This window comes from Carcharhinus amblyrhynchos, chromosome 2, assembly GCF_965287045.1.
Source record: "Carcharhinus amblyrhynchos chromosome 2, sCarAmb.v2.hapA, whole genome shotgun sequence".
Classification (NCBI taxonomy): Eukaryota; Metazoa; Chordata; class Chondrichthyes; order Carcharhiniformes; family Carcharhinidae; genus Carcharhinus; species Carcharhinus amblyrhynchos.
Genome location: NC_137325.1, coordinates 88,750,959 through 88,776,055, shown reverse-complemented (window position 1 = coordinate 88,776,055; position 25,097 = coordinate 88,750,959). Strand labels below are relative to the sequence as shown.

Genomic DNA, 25,097 nt, shown 5'->3' with positions numbered 1-25,097 from the left:
TCATATTCACATCTTAAACCTGTGTACGCAGCCCACTGTTCAACCATCGCAGCTATATCAGCCAAATACATTGCACCACACTGTGTACCATCTTGTCTACAAGACCCCTCAGTCAGAGGCAGCAGCACCTTGCTGGCAGTGTACAGGGAGGGCTACGTCCCTTGCCATCAGGAGCAGACAGTGCTTGCCACTGGAATAGCCGTGGCTGAGGTTGTGGTCTGTCAAAGGACTGAAATTATAAAAGATGGCTGTCTCCTTATAACTCATTCTCCTCTCACTCACCACATCTCACTCCATAATCTCTCGATTTGATTTATTATTCTCACACATTTTGGTATACAGTGAAAAGTACTGTTTCTTGCGTACTATACAGACAAAGCACACACTCTTCTTAGAGAAGGAAAGGAGTTCAGAATGTAGTGTTACAGTCATAGCTAGGGTGTAGAGAAAGATCAACTTAATGCGAGGTAGGTCCATTTAAAAGTCTGATGGCTGCAGGGAAGAAGCTGTTCTCAAGTCAGTTTGTTCATGACCTCAGACCTTTGTATCTTTAGTTCGATGGTAGAAGTTGGGAGAGAGTATGTCGGGGTCCTTAATAATGCTGGCTGCCCTGCTAAGGCAGGGGAAGTGTAGACAGTGTCAATGGAGGCTAGTCTGAGTGATGGACTGGGCTTCGTTTGCAACCCTTTGTAGTGTCTTGTGATTTTGGATAGAGCAGGAGCCATACCAAGCTGTGATACAATCAGAAAGAACGCTTTCTATGGTGCATCTGTAAAAGTCGGTGAGAGTCGTAGTGGACATACGAAATTTTCTGAGTCTGAGAAAGTAGAGGCTTTGGTGGGCTTTCTTAACTATAGTGTTGGCGTGGGGGAACCAGGACAGGTTGTTGGTGATCTGGACACCTAAAGACCTGAAGCTCTCAACCATTTCTATATTGCCCCCACTGATATAAACAGGGGCATGTTCTCCACTATGCTTCCTGAAGTCGATGACTATCTCCTTCATTTTGTGTTGTCAGAGGGATAGATTATTGTCGTTGCACCAGTTCATTGAATGAACTGTCTCTTTCCTGTACTGTTTTGTCATTGTCTGAGATTTAAACTGCTACAATGCTATCAGCAGCAAACTTGAAAATCGAGTTGGAGGGGAATTTAGCCACATTGTCATAGGTGTATAAGGAGTATAGTAAGGGGCTGAGGATGCAGCCTTGTGGGGCACTGGTGTTGAGGATGACTGTAGAGGAGATGTTGTTGCCTAGCCTTACTGATTGTGGTCTGTGAGTTAGGAAGTTCAGGATCCAGTCACAAGGAGGAGCTGAGCCCCAGGCCATGGAGATGAGTTTCATTGGAATAATGGTGTTGAAGGCTGAGCTGAGGTTGATAAATAGGAGTCTGACACAAGTGTTTTTGTTATCTAGGTGTTCCAGGGTTGAGTGCCAGGCCATGGAGATGGCGTCTGCTGTGGACCTGTTGTGGCAATAGGCGAACTATAGTGGATCCAAGCTATGTGGGAGACCACTTATGAAGCACTTCATAATGATGGATGTCAGATGGTCATTATGCATGCTGCTTGGCTTTTCTTCAGTACTGGAATGATGGTCATCTTCTTGAAGCAGATAGCGACATTAGATTATTGTAAAGAGAGGCTGAAGATGTCTGCGAATACTCCCGCCAGTTGATCCACGCAGGATCTGAGTGCTCGTCCGTGTATTCCATCTGGACTTTTGAGAAGGCTGCTCTGACGTCTGTGGTGGTGACCCCAGAAATAGGTTCATCCAGGGTTTCCGGGATGGAGGGCATGCTGTCACTGAACTCTTGCTCAAAATGGGCATAGAATGCATTAAGCTCATTAGGGAGGGGTGTGTTGGTGCTGGCAATTTTACATGCCTTCATTTTGTAGCCTGTTGTATCCTGCAGACCTTGCCATAGTCGGCAGGGGTCCATGTGGCTAGCCTGGGACTCTAGCTTGGTCCAATACTGTCTTTGATGGATACCCTTGGATCATATCTGACTTTCTTGTACAGTAAGAAGTCTCACAACACCAGGTTAATGTCCAACAGGTTCAAATAACTGCACAACCTCAAACAGGCCATTGTCTGCAGCAAACTATTCAGCCTACAGGAGAACAGTGACTATGACATCACATGACCCTGCCAGCGCAACCTCTGCAAGACATGCCAGATCATCAACATCTCACGTGAGAACACCATCCACCAGGTACACAGTACATACTCTTGCAACTTGGCCAATGTTGTCTACCTGATACACTGCAGGAAAGGATGTCCTGAGGCATGGTACCTTGAGGATTGGGGAGACCGTGCAGACGCTATGACAACGGATGAATGAACACTGTGTGACAATCACCAGGCAAGACTGTTCTCTTCCTGTTGGCGAACACTTCAATGGTCACGGTCATTCGGCCTCTGATCTTCAGATAAACGTTCTCCAAGGCGGCCTTCACAACGTACAGCAGCACAGAGTCACTGAGCAGAAACTGATAGCCAAGTTCCGCGCGCATGAGGATGGCCTCAACTGTGATCTTGGATTCATGTCACACTATTTTTAACCCCCATGACTTGCCTGGGCTTGCAACATCTCATTTATTGTCCTGTCTGGAGACAATACACATCTCTTTAACCTATGCTTAATGCTATCTCCACTCACATTGTCTGTACCTTTTAAGACTTATTAGCTGTAAAGACTCGCATTCTAATCAGTATTCTGTAAACTGAGTATGTGCCTTTATATGCTCTGTTTGTGATCAGAACTCCCCACTCACCTGGCGAAGGGGAAAAGCCCCGAAAGCTAGTGGCATTTGCTACCAAATAAACCTGTTGGTAGGTTGTGAGATTCTGACTGTGTTTACTCCAGTCCAATGTTGCATCTCTACATCATTTCTTGTACAAGTCAGGATCACCTGATTGAATTCTTCAGACCTAGCTTTCAGCTAGCAGTGGATATCCCTGTTCATCCATGATTTCCGGTTGGGAAACACACAGATTTGTTTCTTTGGCACACAGTCTTCATATTTAGTTACTTAGAGGCATACTCGTTCAGGCTGGTCACAGAGTCTTTAAATACGGACCAGTCTGCTGACTCTAAGCAGTCCCATAGGAGATCATTCTGTCCCTCAGACCAACATTGCACGACTTTTTTTGATGGATTCTTCCATTTCAAAATTTGCTTGTAAGCCGGAGCAAGAGCATAGCCTTGAGGTCTGATTTGCCAAAGTGTAGGTGGGTGATCGAGCGGTAGGCATGTTTGATATTTGTATAGCAGTTTAGGCCTGTGGTGGAACAGGATACATGTTGTTGGTGTCTTGGTAGGACGCTCGTGAGTTGGCCTGATTGAAGTCCCTAGCCATGATGAGCAAGGCCTTGAGATGCTTTGTCTTGTGGCTAATTTTAGTGGTATATGTTTCGTTCAAGTGGTCTTCTCGTCAGCGTGGGGTGGGACGTAAACTGCTGTCAGGATAATGGAGGTGAACTCCCATGGAAGGTGGTAGGGGTAGCATTTTAGCCAAGGTATTCTCAGTCCAGGGAGCAGAAATTCGCCAGTATTCTGACAGGAATGCCAATGGCCTGCCCTACATCTTTGATTGTATGCTGTGAATATATGTTGTGCATAAATACCTGGATTGGGCACTGGACTCATCAATAATAACCTGTGTTGCCCAGTAGGTACCTTTTTAGTTTGTCGTGGTAGCTCAAATACACATGGCACAGCATACTGCACAAGAATGAAAACACCGTGACTTCTGCCTGGTTACCATCATTGACCTGCTTATTTGCTCTGTACGACTACATACTAAATGGGTGTTGAGGGATTGGAATCCCTATTGGTCATGGTGCATCTCAGTTGATTTGGGGAATTTAAAAAATGCCATGCGTGCAGTCAATGCACCCTATAACTTGGCAAAGCCTCTTGCTCGCTGCACCTGCTGTTTCCTGACGAGATGGGAGTAAAATGTAGTCTACTCTCTTTGAATACGGAACATTACTGACCTTCATTAAATAGAGATGGAAAACTGAGTTACAAGTATCTCTAGCTCAAGCCTGGAAGGAGTCCAGTGCACAAAGGTTCATGGCCACAGTCACTTTACACGGCCACAGAGTGCCATTGTCACCATACTATGAGGTTGTCGTCGTGGCTGCAGCAAGTTTTCCTTACTGAAACACAGGTATTTTGTACCCTGTTATTCATTGAAATTCAGGAAATTTCCTTAACCTCCCTGGGTGGATACGATATGCTACTGAGAACTCGTTATTCTTCTTGTAGTTGCTGTGTCCTGCTCTGCCTGCCCTCTGCTAATTCTTCCAGTCATGCTGTCTTCCAAGAAGAATGCCAACCACTGCACCCATGTATGGGAGCAGCTGTCTTTTTCAGGAAGTTGGGAATCAAGTCCTTCAGAATCACCAAACCACACTCTGTAAACTTCAACAATATTAAAGAGCTTTTGAAGGCGCTGAACACTTAAACATCTGAGCAATTGCCCTCAAGGGAGCTGTCTGTAACTGACTTGAAAACAGTTCATGACTACTTTTAAACAATACTGCTGGGGAATCTTCCTGCTGCTGAAACATATGTCAGTCATGTGTGATGAAGATAGGGCATTTGCTGGAGAATTAAGCTACAAAATTTGATATCAGAACTCGTGTCAAATCAGCAATACAGGCTGGTTGACATCATGATCTGCATACTTACAGCTGGTACATGTGCTAATACTACACCAATATGACATCTGGCATGACTTGCATTAGAGGTGTATACATTGTGGCTGCCATTCAAATTTGCAATGGTGGTAATTAAACCTCTTGGTTAGGAAATGGATATGGAATCATTGTGCTATCCAAAAGAATTGCCTTTGTAAAATGTGCTATTCCTTTTTAAAGTTAGCATTTTTTTTCTCTTTTGTAGTATGGCATCCTATTGTATCAGAACTATCGGATTCCTCAACAAAGAAAAACATTACTATCTCACTTTTCCACACCAGTGGTAGGTCTCCTTTTTTTAAACAATCCTTTGGATTCTATTTTATCCTCTCGTGAATTTCTGTGCCTTTTTTCTCATTACTGTTTTTTTTGACAATTTAAGTTAATTTTAAAAGTACTTGCAGTATTCAGTAAATGAGGTAGATTTGTTATGTTACTCATGCTTCTATTATTCTCTTCAGAGAAGCATATCAGAAAATTCCTTGGTAGCTATGGACTTCTCTGGACACACAGGTCGAGTCATAGAAAATCCTGCAGAGGCCCAAAGTGCAGCCATGGAAGAAGGTCAAACATGGAGGGTAAAGACATTCTCTTTTTTTGCTGGACGTAACAACTGAAAGCACTATCATGAATGATCGGGTACAGGGAAAAAGGATTTCCAAGCGATTGGAATCAGGTGACTGTAGTTTGTTGGATGGGAGGTTTGTTGGGCTGAAATGAGGTAACAGAAGGACTTAAATACCAGATTGATCATTTTTAATTTCGAACTTTGGACCGGGTATCACCATATGTCTCAATGAGTACACAGTGGCGGGTGTGTGGTGTTGGGTACATATATATTTTTATATCTAGAAAGTAAGCTTTGGATGAGCTAAGACCTATGGAAGTCAGAAAATGAGAAGAAGATTAAGAGAGTAGTGAAATACTAAAGGAGGTGACAAAGATATGAGCAAATGTTCGAATGAAAGTGAGCTGAAGGAGGGGCAATTAATGGGGTGCAGTCAAGATCGTCTTTTGATATAGCTGAGATTTTAAACTTGAAGTTATTACAGTGACAGTTACAAGGTTTGATTCTGTCTGGAATGATGATTGGGGAGGGGTTGATGTCAGTTGTAAGGGTTGAGTTTCTGCACATTAGAAAAGCCTTTAGCTAAAGAAAATCTGGGATCATCCAGAATTGGCTATAGAGCAATTAGTGGGGCAGTACAGCAGTGGAGTAAAGGCAAGGTAGAGCTGCATATCCAAAACCTATAGATGATGGCCCAAGGAGCAGGAAGTGATTAGAAAAGAGCTCATCCTGAGTGACTTTGGACTTGTTGGAAAGAGAAGTCATTGCTGTTGAACACTGCCTGTGATTGGGTGAGAGAGTAGAATCAAGCAACAGCTTGTATTCCTATTGCATCATTCATGTAGTAGAACATCTAAGACAGCTCACAGAAGCATTAACAAACAGAATTTAACAGCAAGGTATGTAAGGTGATGCTAGGGCAGATGAACAAAAACTTTGTCAGAGGTAGGTTTTCAGAGTGGTGTAGAGGAGGAAAGAGAGGTTGAGAAGTTGAGGATGGGAATTCCAGAATTTAGACCTTCAACAGCTGAAAGCACAGCTGCTAATGGTAGAGCAGGTAGAATAGTGGAAGGTGAAAGAGACCCAAATTGGAGGAATATAAAGATTTCTAAGGGCCGTAGGAGGTTATAGAGATGGAGGAGGGAGAGGTCATGGAGTGATTTGAAAACAATGGTGAGAATTTTTGAATTGCTGTGCTGCAAGCTAATGTAGATCAGCGAACATGGGTAATGCATTTAGGGGATAAGGTAAAATTCAAAAAGGAAATGGCTAACCCGATATTTAGTTGGAAGAGATTTCTACCTTTCTGTTACTTATTCACCACAGGGTGATGGACATGCAGCCTGGCTATGATCAGCATACTTGTGGGGCCTGACTGTTTTCTGAGGGAGAGCATTTAGAATTGAGGGCCAAAGGATAGATCCTTGGGTAATTCCAAAGGTAGTCTTGCTTGAATGGGAAGACAAGTCATTGCTCTGGCTAAAACTGGATAGGTAGGATCAGAACCAGGTGTGTGATCTGACCCAGCTGGACAATGGAGGAAATGTTAGATGAATGGTGTGGTCACCGTGTCAAAGTCTAGCAGTCCACATAGGCCAAGAAGTATGCAGAAGGATAGTTCACCATCGTCGCAGTCACATTGGAAGCCAAATGTGACTTTGGAAAGAGCAATTTCAATACCATGGAAGGGGTGAAAACCTGAGTGGAATTCTGAACAAATGAGCAGAACATTGGGAGGGGACAGCATGTTCAAAGACTTTGACGAAGGAAGGAAGGTTATAAGTTGGGAGACTAATTTAAAAGTACAAAGATTTCAGAAATGTTTTTTTTCAAGGTAGGAATGAAGACAGATTTGAAGGAGATGTGAGGAGAGAAAATAGATAACGATATTGGATCGGGGCCAGAAAGGGGCTTAACAGTTTGGTGGAAATAGAATTGAGTGAGCTGTTGATGACAAATTGAATTTGGAAAGGATGGGAAAGAAACTAGAGAAAGATGTGAATTTAGGAATAGGTAAAGGGGAACCTCAGAGGAAGCTTAGCCTTGGTGAGCCAGTAGAAGAGAGGGAAGCAGTGGAGGCAGCTGAATGGCTGGTCTCGGTTTCAGTGATGAACCAGTCCATTAGCAACTTGCACATGAACAAGATGAAGGAGGCACGGGGAGGGATTCTCTGACCTCACATGCCATTAGTAGATCATACTGACGCTGGAAAACAGCACGTGAACCAAAAAATCCGTGTCTTACACCATGCCAAACAGTTTGCAGTTCTCCTGGCCACTTTCTACTGGCATGAAGCATTTGGGTGCAAGGGCAATTAGCATGAGATTGACTGTATTTAAATCTCATTAGCAAAATCAGCACATGGCCCACCCCCCTTGGAATGCACCCATCTCTCTGGCATGATGTCACACCAGTGCCAATCACTAAAGCTCCCATCAAGTATGGTTCAGGGGCAACAGCTGCGAGGAAGTGAACACTGGTGTGCACCAATTTCCAGGGTGCAAGAAGGTGGTTTAGCTGCTGCCATGGGTGGGGCATGGGGCTCCCCTGAGCGGAGAGGCTTGAGGGGGTACCCCGACTGGTCCAGGGGATCTCAGATTGGGTATTGCTGCTGGGTTAGGGTCATGTGACAAGCATTCACCTGCCTACTGAAAGACTCCCAAAGGAGTTCCAGAGCTCAAATCCCACTAATGTCGCACCCTCCACCCTATCATCTCTCAGCTGGGAGGGTGCAATGGTTTAACACAGACATCCCATCCCTGGCCCAACTAACAGTCACAAGCACCTGATAACTGCTGTCCCAATCAAGGGAGCCGGGCAGGTATTGATATGGCTTTCCACATTGCATGAACTCTGCAGTGCTCCCTGCAAGGACACCCCTTGCAAGTTCGGAGGGCACCTGTCTGAAGTCTTGTCTGACCTGGATGCCATGTCTGAAAGCCACTGTGCACCAAACATCCTAGTAGGTGCATGCAGGTGTATACAGCAAAGGTTCCTCATTTAGGACCTTCTCACAGCCACCCCTGTGCCCTACGTGAATAAGAAGTCTCCCAACAACAGGTTAAAGTCCAACAGGTTTATTATGTGAGTGCCAAAGTTCTGAGCTCAGTCTGTCTCATGTTGGGTATGACCTGTGGTATATATTTGGGTGGGGTGGCATGCACAGCAGCTGCATCATAATTGCACATTGCCCATCAGATGGCTTCCCTGTGAAATCCAGCATTCGTTCTTCAAAGGAAGTCAGGAGATGCAACAGGGTTCCGCCACCTGTCTTCACTCTCTACGTTGTCACCTCCGGCGATAAGGGGATGATTGAGGGGTTGATGGCTGGCCGCTGGTGGTAGTAGAATAGGTGTTTTGGCACCATGCCTCGACAGGCAGTGGTTGTGACTGGGGTTGCCTTAGCGATTTGAAGAGAATACTATGGGGGTCAGGCGTTGGGTAGCCAAGGTGTCTCCAGAAGCAGCTCAAGGTGGACGTTCCAGGTATGATAGATGGGACTGATGCTAGGACTAGATGGGTGCACACTTGCTCTTGCAGCTCGAATGAGGTTGTTTTTCATCACCTGCCATTGGCCTGTGTCAGACTGTAGGCACTACTTACCACAGCAACTGCTTCCTGGACAGCATTTGAGACCCTGCCTCAGGGTTATCTTTCCTCCCAGAGTTACAGGTACAGTGGGCAGCATGGTGGCACAGCGGTTAGCACTGCTGCCTCATAACACCAGGGACCCAGGTTCAATTCCCGGCTTGGCTCACTGTCCGTGCGGAGTCTGCACCTTCTCCCCGTGTCTGCATGGATTTGCTCCCACAGTCTGAAAGATGTGCTCATTCGGTGCAATGGCTGTGCTAAATTCTCCCTTGGTGCACCCAAACAGGCGCTGGAGTGTGGCGACTAGGGGATGTTCACAATGTTGTGAGAAAAAATACCACTTCTGAGTCCGACTGGAGGGTCAGTAATACAGTTTATTTTTAACGAAGCCTCGTGGAGACAAGGCACCAGCACCTCGCACTACTGGACAGCCACCTTCTCTTGATGAAATAATAGAAGCAGTCTGCCTTTATACCCTTTACACAAAAGGTGGACCAGACACGATTATCACATCGTTATAGTCAAATGGGTACAACATTTCTTAGCTCATCATTATGGACAGGTACAGCCATTATCGTTTCAATATCACATTGTTCCATGAATGGGTACATTTCCTCTTATCAATGACTTAATTTATTCTATTCTTGTAGTACATGGTTCCTTTGTGTTTCTCTCCATTGTTTGCTGGAGCAGAGAGTCAGATAAGAAATTGCCTGTTAAAAACCTGTTTAAATAAGTTTAAAGCACTTTCGTAGTAAGAACTTACCTTGGAGAACTGTTTAAATCATTTAAAAGCATTTTTGCGGGCTTTTTGTATTTACCGCTTTAAGAATTCTAAGAGAGTGGATAGCAGGGATTTGTGGGTGAGCAGGCTTTAAAACAGCGCCAGGTTTAAAAGGAGGCCAGGTGTAGACAGCGGGCAGCATTGGAGCGGGCAGCGGAGTAAGAGGGAAGCAGAGTGAGCTATTAGGGCTTAGGATCAAAGGGCTGGGGAGAAAAAGGGCCAGGTAAGTTCGTGTGGAAATTTTCAATATTACTACAGTGAATAATGGAGGGGCATGTGATGTGCTGTTTCTGTATGATGTGGGAGCTGGTGGACCCCAGAGTCCTTCCCAGTGACCATGTCTGCAGTAAGTGCAGGTTGCTGGAGGAGCTCCAGCTCAAGATAGATGAGCTGGCCTCTGAGCTTCAGACACTGAGGCTCATCAGGGGGAGAGAGGGTGCCATTGTCAATGGGGCGCAAGAGACATCCACCCCCCCCAGACTGGCTAACTCTAAGGGTCAGGAACAAGGGGGGGCTGCTGAGAGGAGGAAGGAGGGTGGGGACCAGAGGAAGGAGGGTGGGGACCGGAGGCCTCAGCCTCTCAATCTGCATAACAGGTTTGAGGTTCTTGCTTCCAGTCTGGATGAGAAAGAGGGAGGTGAGGTTGGTGAGCAAACTGCACGCAGTACAGTGATGCAGACGCAGGATATAGGCAAAGCGAAGGTGATAAGGAACGTAGTCGTAATTGGGGACAGTGGGGTTAAGGGTATTGACACTGTCCTTTGTCACAATGACAAAGTGCACAGAAGGGTGTGTTGTCTGCCTGGTGCTCGGGTCCAGGATGTCGCATCTGGGCTGCAGAGGAACCTGGAGTGGGAGGGTGAGAATCCGGTCATTGTAGTACATGTGGGTGCCAACGACGTAGACAAAATGCAAACTGAGGATCTGGGGAGGGAGTATGAAAAGCTGGGAATGGAATTAAAAAGTAGAACCGACAAGGTGGTTATCTCTGGACTACTGCCTGAACCGAGTGCAGACGGGCGTAAGGTTGATAAGATTAAGGAAGTGAATGGGTGGCTCAGGGATTGCTGTGGGAGGAATGGGTTTGAATTTATGGGGCATTGGCATCAGTATTGGGGTAGGTGGGACCTGTTCGGGTGGGATGGGGTTGGTCTGAACTGTGCTGGGACCAGAGTCCTGGCGAATCGTGTAAATAGGACTGTAGGTAGGGCTTTAAACTAATTGGGGGGGGGGGGGGGGGGGGGGGGGGGGCGAGGGTAGGTGACATTACGGGGTCTAAAGTTAAGGAGAGGGTACAGGTAAGGGAAGAGGCCAAGGATGTCCCAATAATAAAGGGAGTAGGGGGCGTGAGTATGGTTGGTGGCGTTCTGGCAAATAGGGTCCAGGTGAAGGCTGGGATGAAGGCACTTTATCTAAATGCACAAAGCATTCGGAATAAAGTGGATGAGCTGGTGGCGCAGATCAGCACAAATGGATATGATCTGGTGGCCATTACAGAGACGTGGCTGCAAGGTGACAGGGACTGGGAGCTGAATGTCCAGGGGTATCAAGTGTTTAGGAAGGATAGGCGGGAGGAAAAAGGGGGGGGAGCGTAGCTCTGCTGATTAAGGATAGCATCAGGGTGGTAGCAAGGGATGGTATAGGAACCAAAGAGCAGAAAGTGGAATCGTTGTGGGTGGAGATTAGGAACAGCAAAGGGAGGAAGACGCTGGTGGGTGTTGTCTGTAGGCCCCCAAATAATGATCTGGAGGTGGGGTGGGCTGTTAACGCGCAAATAAGTGTGACGTGCAGGAATGGAACGGCGATAATTATGGGGGATTTCAATCTGCATATTGATTGGTCGACCCACGTTGGACGCGGTGGGCTCGAGGAGGAGTTCTTGGAATGCTGCCGGGATAGTTTCCTTGAACTGTGTGTGTTGGAGCCGACGAGGGAGCGAGCTATCTTGGATCTGGTGTTATGTAACGAGGTGGGTAGAATTAGGGACCTTGTGGTGAAGGATCCTCTTGGGGAGAGTGGTCATTGTATGGTGGAGTTTCTGGTGTAGATGGAGAAGGAGAAAGTGGGTTCCTGGACACATGTCCTTTGTTTGAACAGAGGGGAGAACGGAAGGATGAGAGAAGAATTGGCGAATGTTGACTGGGGGAGTGCGTTGGAAAGTAGGTCTGCTGAGGAGCAGTGGAGGATCTTTAAGGAGATCTATCTTGGTGCTCAGCAGAGATTTATTCCGATGGTTAAAAAGGACCGTAGGAAGAGAGGTAATAAGCCGTGGATAACGAAGGAGGTGAAGGAAAGTGTTAAATTAAAAGCGGAGGCGTTTAGAGTAGCTAAGAGTAGTGGGCGAGAAGAGGATTGGGAGAGGTTTAAAAGTCAACAAAGATTGACAAAGAAGTTGATAAAGAAGGGTAGGAGAAACTATGAAGCTAGGCTAGCGCTTAATATAAAAAAGGATAGTAAGAGTTTTTATAAATATATAAAAAGGAAGAGGCTGGCTAGGGTGAACGTTGGACCCTTAGAGGATGAGAAGGGGGACTTAGTGGTAAGGGATGAGGAAATAGCTGAGGTCTTGAATAACTTTTTTGTTTCGGTCTTCACGGAGGAGAACGTGAATAATTTGCCGGGTGTTAGCGATGGAAAGATGGTAGGAAAGGAGGGTCTCAATGACGTTATTGTTACTAGAGAGGCGGTGCTCGACAGACTGGAGGGACTGATTGTGGACAAGTCCCCAGGACCGGATGGAATGCATCCGAGGGTTCTGAAAGAAATGGCGGAGGTGATAGTGGATGCCTTGGTGGTTATTTTCCAAATGTCGCTGGATTCCGGGGAAGTGCCGGATGATTGGAAAATGGCTAATGTTACGCCGTTGTTTAAGAAGGGTGGCAGGCAAAAGGCAGGGAATTATAGGCCGGTTAGTTTAACGTCTGTTATAGGTAAAATGTTAGAATCCGTCATCAAGGAGGAAATAGCGAGGCACCTTGAAGGGAATTGCTTGATAGAGCAGACGCAGCACGGTTTCGTTAAGGGGAAGTCGTGTCTGACAAATTTATTGGAGTTCTATGAGGATGTGTCTAGGGCGGTGGATAGAGGAGAGCCCGTGGATGTGGTCTGTCTTGATTTTCAGAGGGCGTTTGACAAGGTACCTTACAAGAGGTTATTGCAGAAGGTAAGGGGGCATGGAGTTGGGGGTAGGGTGTTAGCGTGGATAGAGGATTGGCTGTCAAATAGGAGGCAGAGAGTGGGGGTCAATGGGTGCTATTTGGATTGGCGGTTGGTGACTAGTGGAGTGCCCCAGGGGTCGGTGCTGGGGCCTCAGCTATTTACCATTTATATGGATGATCTGGAGGAGGGAACTGAGTGTATGGTGTCGAAATTTGCTGATGACACTAAGATTGGTGGAACGGCAAATTGTGCGGAGGGTGTGGAGAGTCTGCAGAAGGATCTAGATAGGCTGGGCGAATGGGCCAGGAACTGGCAAATGGAATTTAATGTTGGCAAGTGCGAGGTGGTCCACTTTGGTAGGAATAATGGTAGGAAGGACTATTACTTACGTGGCTAAAAACTGCAGCAGGCGACGGTGCAGAGGGACCTCGGGGTCCTTGTGCGTGAGTTGCAAAAACCCAGCTTGCAGGCGCAGCAGGTGGTCAGGAAGGCGAATGGGATGCTGGCCTTCATAGCGAGGGGGATTGAATATAAAAGTAGGGAGGTCTTGCTGCAGCTGTATAGGGCACTGGTGAGGCTGCAGCTGGAGCACTGTGTGCAGTTTTGGTCGCCGCACTTACACAAGGATATTTTGGCCTTGGAGGGAGTGCAGAGGAGGTTTACTAGGCTGATGCCGGAGTTGAGGGTGTTGAGCTATGAGGAGAGGCTGAATAAACTAGGCTTGTACTCGTTAGAGTTTAGAAGAATGAGGGGAGATCTCATTGAGACATATAAGATGATGAATGGGATGGGTAGGATAGAGGTGGAGAGATTCTTCCTGCTCAGAAAGGACAGTAGGACTAGGGGGCACAGCCTCAAGATAAAGGCGGGGGGGGGTGCAGCTTAGGACGGAGTTGAGGAGGAACTTCTTCACTCAAAGGGTGGTGAATCTCTGGAATTCTCTGCCCGTTGAAGTGGTGGAGGCTGCCTCGCTAAATATTTTTAAGATGTGGGTTGATGGGTTTTTGATAAGCAAGGGGATTAAGGGTTATGGGGAGAGGGCGGGAATGTGGAACTGAGCCACGACAGATCAGCCATGATCTTATTGAATGGCAGGGCAGGCTCGAGGGGCTAGATGGCCTACTCCTGCTCCTATTTCTTATGTTCTTAATCTCCCTATCAGACCCCCTTTATCCCAAGACTATCTTTAACTCTTTTAAGGTGCCTGGCTTTCTGAAGCGTTTGTCCCCTGCTTTAGTTCAATTAACTGATTTTAAGTGATTGTCTGTGTTTGAAAGTCAGTGTCTGTGCTGGAAGTCAGTGCAGGTTTACTGCCTTTTAACCCCTTATGTGCCAGACAGCTATTTTTATGCCAGATACCCATCTTTATGGGTTTTTTTCCGCCTTCAACAATAACTTCATTGCACGGTTGATGTGAGCCTACTTGTGACACTAACAAAAAAACTTCAAACTTTTAGGATGGCCTGCCTCTCCACTGGAGAGACCAGTAGCCATCCAAGCCCTCCCTCCTTGAACCATGGGGCCGGTCTGTGTGGTGCTATTTTTCTAGCGTGACTAGTTGGCAGTACAGTGGGAGCGTTTATATTGAGCTCACCCCTGTTATCTGCACAAGCTGTGGCCACCTCGGGTGAGTCACATACCTGGAGTATGTATTATGGCATGATTCACATGAAGGTTCTTTCAGTGCACTAAGTGCTGGTCAATTGTGGTGTTGAGTGTGCTGAAGAGACTGGTATGGATCACCCCTTTGTTCTTGCCTTTATGACACTTAGAAATTTTTTGGGAGATTTTGGGAGCCCATGGTTTGCTGTGAAGAGGAACCACGATTATCTTTGCATTTCATGGTGAACCTGAAATAGTGAACACTTTTGAGCGAGCGGGAACCAAGAATGCTTCATGTGGTCTCCCAAAATCTGGTGATGAATGGCTAAACCAGTTGTCTGCCATAAACATTTGAGTCCTTATCCTTTGAACTTTAGAGAAACATAGGTGAGCAACATTGTTTTAATTGAGACTTGGATATCAAAGTTATTGATGAGAGTTTAAGTGAGCAAATGACAGGGCTGATTAAGACTACTTTTGGGAATTTGAAAATGCAATTTTAAGTGACTTGGGAAGGAGCGTTTTCCTGAGGTGGTTGCAGATGGAAATGAGGATGGAAGGGGATATGGGTGGGAGTGGCGTAGCAAAGTGATCAAAGATGGCGCTATCTGTAATTGACACATTGGGAAGAATGAGGCCATTTGAGGTGGCACAGTGAAGGGGAATAGTCATTTCACATGGCCTTGCTATTCCCTTCCTATGATCAACAGAATGAGGAATTTTTTTGGGGGTAGAAGTTAAAGGAGGATCAGCCACAAGGTGAAATGGATATTGAAGTCACTGTGCGTAAAAAGTTGTCTAGTAATTAAGTTATCTGAGGTAAAAGGTACATTTTTCTGTTTATATTGTTTAACTTTTTATTTATAGTTTTAAAAGTCGCGAGTTTCGGCGGTTTTTTTTTAAATTAGTTAGAAACCGGAAGTTGTCACTAGGACGCTTGCCGGTAGTTGTAGTTTTTTTTTTCTCGGGCCCCTAACCCTATAAATTAGTGCAGAGAGGATACCCGATCCTCTACACTGGTAGAGAACCCCACCCTCCCACCTCCTCTAACCTAATTATAAGTGTGGGGGAAGTTTTGTTTTATATATATTTTTATTTTTCTGCTGGTAATTGTTTCAGGGATGGCAGTTCAGGCAGTAAGCTGCATCTCCTGTGGGATGTATGTGGTGAGGGACTCTAGTAGTGTTTCAGGTGATTTTACTTGTAGGAAGTGTGTTAGATTGCAGCTTCTGGAGGAGCGTGTAAAGGAGCTAGAGGTAGAATTAGAGGAACTCCGCATAATTCGGGAGGCGGAGGAGGACATCGATAGGAGTTATAAGAAGATAGTCACTCCTAGAAATGAGTCTTGGGTCACTGCCAGGAAGAGGGGAAAGAAGCAATTGGGGGGACAATCCCCTGGGGCTGTTCCTCTCCAAAATAGGTTTTCGGTCCTGGAGGCTACAGTTGAGGAGGAATCAACTGGGGATAACCGAAGGGAGCAGGTCTCTGGGGGTGAGCCTAGTGTGAAAGCTCAGGTGGTTAGGGGATGTAAAAGATTGGGCCTCGTGATTGGGGACTCTACAGTTAAGGGGACGGATAGGAAAATCGGAAGTAATGGTAGGGACTCGGGGCTGGTGTGTTGCCTACCAGGGGCTGGGGTCCAGGATGTATCGGAAAGGGTATTCAGGACTCTTAGGGGAGAGGGAGATCAACCCCAAGTTATAGTTCATGTGGGGACGCATGACATCGGGAGGTTAAGGGAAGGGGATATTAAGCAGAAATTTATGGAGTTGGGGTGGAAACTAAAGGCCAAGTCTGATAGAGTGGTTATCCCCGGACTCTTGCCTGTGCCACGGGATAGTTTAGAGAGGAATAGAGAGAGGGAAAGTTTGAACTCGTGGCTGAGGGGATGGTGCAGGAGGGAGGGGTTCAGGTACTTGAGCAATTGGGGCTCGTTCTGGGGAAGGTGGGACCTCTATAAGAGTGATGGTCTACACCTGAATCAGAGGGGAATCAATATCCTGGGGGGTAAATTTGCTAAGGCTATGCAAGGAGGTTTAAACTGATTTGGAGGGGGGGGTGGGATCCTGAGTAGAGGGGGTGAAAGTGAGGGGGGCATAGATGGGGACTGCAATGCACGGCGGCATGGGGCTGGGGCGGAGCAGGGTTTGAAATGCGTATACTTTAATGCGAGGAGTATTCACAATAAGGTAGATGAACTTGCAGCGTGGATCAGTACCTGGGACTTTGATGTTGTGGCCATTTCAGAGACATGGATAGAGCAGGGTCAGGAATGGTTGTTGCAGGTCCCGGGGTTCAAATGCTTTAGTCGGAGTAGAGAAGGAGGTAGAAAGGGGGGAGGGGTAGCATTATTGGTCAAGGACTGTATCACAGTGTCAGAGAGGAAGTTTGATGAGGACTTGTCTGTTGAGGTAGTATGGGCGGAGATTAGAAATAGGAGAGGAGAGGTCACCCTGTTGGGAGTCTTTTATAGACCTCCTAAAAGTTCTAGAGAGGTTGAGGAAAGGATTGCGGAGACGATCCTGGTTAGGAATGAAAGTAATAGGGTAATTGTTATGGGGGACTTTAACTTTACTAATATTGATTGGAATTGCTATAGCTCTAGCTTGTTAGAGGGGTCAGTTTTTGTGCAAAGCGTGCAGGAGGGTTTTTTGAGTCAGTATGTAGATAAGCCAACTAGAGGTGAGGCTATATTGGATTTGGTGCTGGGAAATAAGTCAGACCAGGTGCTAGACTTGGAAGTTGGTGTGCATTTTGGTGATAGTGACCACAATTCGGTTACGTTCACCTTAATGATGGAAAGGGATAGGCATGAACCTTGGGCCAGTAGTTTTAGCTGGGGGAAGGGTAATTATGAGGCCATTAGGCGAGAATTAGGAAGCATAGGTTGGACTAGGAGATTACAGGGACTGGGAACGTCCGAAATGTGGAGTTTTTTCAAGGAGCAGCTACTGCGAGTCCGTGATAGGTATGTCCCTGTCAGGCAAGGAGGAATTGGTAGGGCTAGGGAACCGTGGTGCACTAAAAAAGTTGATTCGTTGGTTAAAAAGAAAAAGGAGGCTTATGTTCGGATGAGACTTGAGGGCTCGGGTAGTGCACTAGAAAGCTTTAGATTGGCTAGGAGGGAGTTGAAGAGAGAGTTAAGAAGGGCTAAAAGAGGACATGAGAAGACTTTGGCTGATAGGATTAAGGAGAATCCTAAGGCGTTCTATAGGTATGTCAAGAACAGAAGGTTGGTTAGGGCAAGATTAGGGCCAGTTATAGACAGCAGAGGGAAGTTATGTGTGGAACCGGAAGAGATTGGAGAGGCATTGAACCAATATTTCTCTTCAGTGTTCACGCAGGGGGACAAGAATATAGCTGAGGAGGACACTGGGTTGCAGGGGAGTAGAATAGACAGTATTACAGTTGATAAGGAGGATGTGCTGGATATTCTTGAGGGATTGAAAATAGATAAGTCCCCTGGTCCGGATGGGATCTACCCTAGGATTCTCTGGGAGTCAAGAGAAGTGATTGCAGAGCCTCTGGCTCTGATCTTCAGGTCGTCGTTGGCCTCTGGTATAGTACCGGAAGATTGGAGGTTAGCGTATGTTGTCCCATTGTTTAAGAAGGGGAACAGGGACTTCCCTGGGAATTATAGACCGGTGAGTCTCACTTCTGTTGTAGGCAAGGTTTTAGAAAAAATTATTAGGGATAGGATTTATAGCTATTTGGAGAGTAATGAATTGATTGGAGATAGTCAGCATGGTTTTGTAGCGGGTAGGTCGTGCCTTACTAACCTTATTGAGTTTTTTGAGAAAGTGACCAAAGAGGTGGATGGGGGTAAGGTAGTTGATGTGGTATATATGGATTTTAGTAAGGCGTCTGATAAGGTTCTGCATGGTAGGCTTCTGTAGAAAATGCAGATGTATGGGATTGAGGGTAATCTAGGAAATTGGATCAGGAATTGGCTAGCAGATAGGAGACAGAGGGTGGTGGTTGATGGTAAATATTTGTCATGGAGTTCGGTTACGAGTGGTGTGCCTCGGATCTGTTTTGGGGCCACTGCTGTTTGTAATTTTTATTAATGATCTGGATGAGGGTATAGTTGGGTGGATTAGTAAATTTGCTGATGACACCAAAGTCGGAGGTGTGGTAGATTGTGAGGAAGGATGTCATAGTTTGCAGGAAGACTTGGACAGGTTGCAGAGCTGGGCGAGAGGTGGCGGATGGAGTTTAATGCGGAGAAGTGTGAGGTAATTCACTTTGGTAGGAATAACAGATGTGTTGAGTATAGGGCTAACGGGAGGACTTTGAATAGTGTGGATGAACAGAGGGATCTAGGTGTATGTGTACATAGATCCCTGAAAGTTGGGAATCAAGTAGATAGGGTTGTTAAGAAGGCATACGGTGTCTTGGCGTTTATTGGTAGGGGGATTGAATTTAGGAGTCGCAGCGTCATGTTGCAACTGTATACAACTCTGGTGCGGCCGCACTTGGAGTACTGTGTGCAGTTCTGGTCCCCACATTACAGGAAGGATGTGGAGGCTTTGGAGAGGGTGCAGAGGAGGTTTACCAGGATGTTGCCTGGTATGGAGGGGAGGTCCTATGAGGAGAGACTGAGGGATTTGGGGTTGTTTTCGCCGGAAAGAAGGCGGCCAAGAGGGGATCTTATTGAAACATAAGATGATTAGAGGTTTAGATAGGGTGGACAGTGATAGCCTTTTTCCTCGGATGGAGAAAGCTAGCACGAGGGGGCATGGCTTTAAATTAAGGGGGGGTAGTTATAGGACGGATGTCGGGGTAGGTTCTTTACCCAGAGGGTGGTGAGGGATTGGAATGCCCTGCCTGCTGCGGTTGTAAATGCGCCTAGTTTGGGGGCGTTTAAGAGATCCGTGGATAGGTTTATGGACGAAAAGGGATTGGTTTAGGTTAGTGGGTCATTGTTTTTTAACTGGTCGGCGCAACATCGTGGGCCGAAGGGCCTGTTCTGCGCTGTAATGTCCTATGTTCTATGATTGTCAAACTTGTGCTGCTTGGCTGAGCAATAACACATTATTTTAGATGAGAAAGGTCTTTAAGATGTATTGTCTTTCTATTTCATAGTTTGGATATTGTTAATAAAATGAAATGCTGAAAATACTCAACAGATCAGGCAGTATCTTTGGAGTGAAATAGTTAATGGATTCAATTTGACATTCCTTGGCTGGGTGATGGAGGTGGAACAGAAATTAAGGGGATTCGTTTGTTCTTTGTCTTACCATTTATGCCAGTGAGGCACCTGATGTCTAATTAGTGGCCATCAGGTGGGAAGGAAGCCAGCTTTGTAGGCGCAAGGTGCACTCTGTGCCCAACCTGCACAGTAGTGCCAGAACATCACGTGACAGAGGTAATGCTACAAACAATCAGTCAGGCACAGAATCGTAAAGGCCCCATGCTCAAAGAATTAGTCTATTTTTTGACCGAAGGTGCAAAAAGCTATTAAGCTCATTAACAATTCAACCGTCCACAATTTTCATTGCCCACTGCATTTTTCAAGCATTCAATGCAAAATCTATTTTTTAACCAGAACTACAATGAAGTGATACAAGAACAGTAAAAAAGACCTACCACCACAGTTGAATGTAGAAGTTGTATACAAATGCTGCAATCTTCCTGGGCAGAATCTGCTTCTACATTCAACTGTGGTGGTAGGCCTTTTTTTACAGTTTCTTGTACCACTTCATTGTAGTTCTGGTAAATAAACTAGATTTTGCATCGAATGCTTGAAAAGTGTAGCAGGCAATGAAAATTGTGGACGGCTGAATTGTTAATGAGCTTAATAGCTTTTTAATGAGTGATTTCAAAATGGCTAAAGAGCTGCTCATTTCCACACCAGATCGCCTTCTGTAGTTTGGGAGATTGGTATGATGATAATGTATTGCTGACACTATGTAATCATTTCCTATTTCACTATTGCATGGGTGGGGGGGGGGGGGGGGGGTCAACCCACCTGATTTGTGCATGTAAAATCCAGCCAAATGTTTCATATTGGTGACCTTTCATCAGAACTTGGAGATCTTTACTGCCTTTTTGTGATTTAGTTTAGTATGGATCCTTTAAAGGCATATTAAAGCACTATTAACTTTTGTTGTGATGTAATATATTTCAAATGTTTTGACCTACAGAAACGTAGTCAACGGATGAACACTTTGGGTAGTTCAAGTCCATTACATGCCCCCACGCTCAGCCACAGTAAGTTGCATGTAAATTGAAAATTTCTATAATCTACTTATTAATGAAACCCACACTGAGATTTTAATGAAACTTGAAACCTGTATCACTAATTTCTTTAACTATCCAGCTATTCACAGAACTCAACCATGGTTTCACGGCCGTATCTCTCGAAAAGAGGCTCATAATATGATCGAAAAACAGGGGCCTGTGGATGGGTAAGGAGAAATATAAGGGAAAAAAATAATTACAGCTGTGTAACCCAAGAAACATCGCTATTCTGCACCTTGTGCCCATGTACAAGTGCAGTTAATAGAAAGCAAACATTTTAGGAAGTTATTGAAGATCATTAATTCAGTAGAAATATTTTTTGGATTGTTTACATAAACCTATTATAAATTATTCAAAAGGTAATATTTTAATTCTTTAAACACTAAACTTTATTACTTATTTATAAAGTGTTTTCATAAATGCATCTTCCAGTCTACGATGTTGGTCACAAAAGTGGTAGTTGAATTTAGAATTAGACCATGCCATGTGTTTGTTTCTCACCAATTCATCTAACATTTTCATGGCAGCGAAAATAAAAATAAGCATAATTTTCTCTGGGGATATGTTCTTTGCTTTGTGCAGTTAACTCTAATGTGTACTAGATGGACAGTATATTTTAGTTGTTAAGTACTGGATATGATTATTGTGTTTTCTGTTGGAACTGAAGTTTGTTATTTTTAGTTTTGCAGATTATTTCCTGTTGCATCACTTGTAGCTTTAAGTCAGCTTGTTTTTGTTTATTTATCCCACTCTTTCTCCCCTGATTTTTTTTCACTTAATTAATGTGTGTAATTGCAACAATGGTCTCCAATTTCATGAATCAAACACTTGGCATGTTAAAACTGGTTCAGATGTGTCTGGTTAGCCCAGCTAATATTTCCAAAATCATTGCATGTTGCATCTTGCTTAATTTTGTTTCATACACAGCAGTTACCTTGGACAAGGTGACAGAGGCCATCGACAGAAGATCGTAACGCTTGAAAATTAGAAAGTGAAACTGAGTTGTAACCAGGAAGTCTAGTGTGCTCGTTTCTAACTATTTATCCAATTACACCAGTCACCCAATGTTTATCCAGCTTTGTCAACCTATACATGGTAAAATAACCCAGTAAATATATTGACCATTGTTATTAGAGTCTTAGAGGTTTACAGCATGGAAACAGGCCCTTTGGCCCAACTTGTACAAGCCGCCCTTTTTTTAGTGACTAAACTAGTCCCAATTGATTGCGTTTGGCCCGTATCCCTGGCTAGCCATCTTACTCGTGTGACTGTCTAAACGCTTTTTAAAAGAGAAAATTGTATCCACCTCTACTATTATCGCTGGCAGCTTGTTCCAGATACTCACCACCCTCTGTGAAAAAATTGCCCCTCTGGGCCCTTTTGTATCTCTTTCCTCTCACCTTAAATCTACACCCTCTAGTTTTAGACTCCTCTACCTTTGCAGTCTAACTAGCTGATCTGTGCCCCTCATTATTTTATAAATTTCAATAAGATCACCTCTATGCCACCTCCGCTCCAGAGGAAAAGGTCCTGGTCTATCCAGCCTCTCCTGAGAACTCGAACCATCAAATTCCAGTAGCATCCTAGGAAATCTTTTCTGCACTCTTTCTAGTTTAATAATATGCTTTGTACAATAGGGTGACCGGAACTGTACACAGTATTCCAAGAGCTATGAAATGTACCCCTAGACCTTTGTTCTATAACACGCCTCAACACCCTATCATTAACTGAGTAAATCCTGCCCTGGTTTGATCTACCAAAATGCATTACCTCGCATTTATCTACATTAAACTCCATCTGCCATTCATCAGCCCACTGATCAAGATGCCGTTGCAATCCGAGATAACCTTGTTCATTGTGCACTATGCCACCAATCTTGGGTATCATCTGCAAACTTACTAACTATTCCTCCTGAATTCTCATCAAAATCATTAATATAATTGACAAATAACAGTGGACCGAGCACCGATCTCTGAGGCACATCGCTGGGCACAGGCCTCCAGCTTGAAAAACAATCCTCTACAACCATCCTTTGTCTTCTGTTATCAAACCAATTTTGTATCCATTTAGCTACCTCACAGTAGATCCTGTGAGATTTAACCTTATGCAGCAACCTACCATGTGATATCTTGTCAAAGGCCTTGCTAAAGTCCATGTAGACAACATCAGCTGCACTGCCCTCATCTACCTCCTTGGTTACCCCTTCAAAATACTCAATCAAATTTTGAGAGATCTGATTTTCCACTCTCAAAGCCGTGCTGACTGTCCCGAATCAGTGCTTGCCTTTCTGAATGCCTGTAAACCTTGTCTCTCAAAACACCTTCTAACAACTTTATTGAAAATAAATTGTGTTATTTCCACTGACAAATAATGGGACCAGGTCATCTACTACATTTCTTGTAATGAAAGTTGTTCTCTATCTCTTCCTGCCGTATCATGAGAGAACTCTGCAGTTACCATTACCCTCCTGATTTTATGATGGTTACCTGGCTGTATCGTGTATCTGACATTCTCCTATTATTTTTGGGGGTCTGCTGGCTGGTCCAATGTTGACCTCGTTTGAGCAGCAGATCCTTGTTTGTATCTGTTTATCCTGTGTCTGAACGTTCCTGCCCCCTCTCTGTTGACTTGCACTGAATCTTGAATCCAATTTCATTTGATCAGTTTCCCAACCAGTTATGTCCTTCCTTGCAAGATTGCTGTAAAATTCAGCCTTGGGTTTCAGTAGATCCAGTGAGATAATGCAAGAAAAAAGACAATAGAAACCTCACTTGACTTTTGACATGTCATTGCTGGTCTTCATATCTAAAATATAGGGATGCAGATGTTCTGCTGCAGTTGTACAAAACCACAGCTGATCCCACTTAAAGTACTGTGAGTAGGTATGGGCACCACACCTTGGGAAGGATGTTTTGGCCCTGGAGGCAGTTCAATGTAGGTTTGTAAGAATGATGACTTAACATCTGAAATCCAGGTATAAGGAGAGATTAGACAAACCAGGCCTTTATTTTCACAAATCCAGAGGACTGGGGGTGGTCTGATAGAAATCTACAAAATATTTACAGGGAAGGACAGGAGGGATAAGGATAAACCATTTCCGCTAGTTGGAAACACTAGAACCAGGGGCCATATTGAAAAGTTAGGACCAAGCCGTTCAGGAGAGATATTGGAAAACACTTCTATATGCGAAGTGGTGGAGGCTTGAAACACTCTTCCTCAAATGGTGGTGGATGCAAGTTCAATTGTTAGGTTTAAGTCAGAGGCGGGTGCATTTTTATTGAGCAGGGGATTCCATGGATATGGGTCTAGGGCAGATACATGCAGTTAGGTCACAGAGTCAGCCATGATCTTAATGAATGACAGAGCAGGCTGGAGGTGCTGAATGGCATACTCTTGTTCCTATGACATGCAGGCTTCTCTGCAGATGGTCGTGACAATACCATGCATGTCATGGTGATTGCAGCTCTCTAAAGTGGTCATTATGCCTCTGCGTGTACACATAGGCGAAATAGTGGAAATGCTGTAAATCTGAAATATGAATTGAAAATATTGGAAATACTCAGGAAGTCAGACAGTGTCAATGGAGAGAAGTTCCTTTCTCCACATGCTGCATAATGTGATTATTTCCAGCATTTTCTCTTGATGCTATTGCACATATTTGGGCACCTTCACACTTACTAAAAGATTTTGCAATATACTTTGTACATTATCAGATATTGGTATGAAGCACTGGTGTTCAGAAATGAGCTTTTCTGCAAATGCAAGCCCAATTTGTCCCAAAGCAGCTCAGGAAAGTCTCAAATTGTTGCTCTGGCCAGTTGTCTTCTATTCCTCCACTGTCTGTACTTTCTACTTCTCATTTGGGCTTCTAGCATTACCTGATATTGCTTCTTCATTCACATTTACTAAACACAGCTGAGTTAGTTACTTGCATGAGAGAGAATGGCATCGAATCTCCCATCCTTGCTGTGCTAATTTTTTAGTACAGTGGGCTGGGAGAGTCCCAAGGCGGCCAATTTGTGGGTTTTACGTGAATGTTCACGCTCCACTTGCATTTCCCAGTGCCGGATATCCGGCAGTGTCTACTCCACACCGGAAATTGGCAGTGAAACACACAGACCATTTAAATATTATTTGAATGTGATTAATGGGCCCAGGACTGAAGTCTCTAGACCTGCTAGAATACAACATAGAAAAACTACAGCACAAACAGGCCCTTTAGCCCACAAGTTTCAGAAGGCGTTTGACAAGGTACCTCACAAGAGGTTATTGCAGAAGGTCAGGGGGCATGGAGTTGGGGGTAGGGTGTTAGCGTGGATAGGGGATTGGCTGTCAAATAGGAGGCAGAGAGTGGGGGTCAATGGGTGCTATTCGGATTGGCGGTTGGTGACTAGTGGAGTGCCCCAGGGGTCGGTGCTGGGGCCTCAGCTATTTACCGT

At 45.0% G+C, this 25,097-nt stretch overlaps 1 protein-coding gene across 13 annotated transcripts in view; it reads left to right on the top strand.

The window, feature by feature from the left end:
• LOC145356352 (growth factor receptor-bound protein 10-like) overlaps positions 1 to 25,097 on the top strand; it is a 188,097-nt gene that overhangs the window by 153,585 nt on the left and 9,415 nt on the right. For all 13 annotated transcript variants that reach the window (XM_080209064.1, XM_080209100.1, XM_080209057.1 and 10 more), the window contains 4 exons: positions 4,917 to 4,994; positions 5,173 to 5,289; positions 20,562 to 20,628; positions 20,738 to 20,825. In XM_080209064.1, coding sequence (XP_080065190.1) covers positions 4,917 to 4,994; positions 5,173 to 5,289; positions 20,562 to 20,628; positions 20,738 to 20,825 — 350 coding nt within the window. The remainder of the gene's footprint in view (positions 1 to 4,916; positions 4,995 to 5,172; positions 5,290 to 20,561; positions 20,629 to 20,737; positions 20,826 to 25,097) is intronic.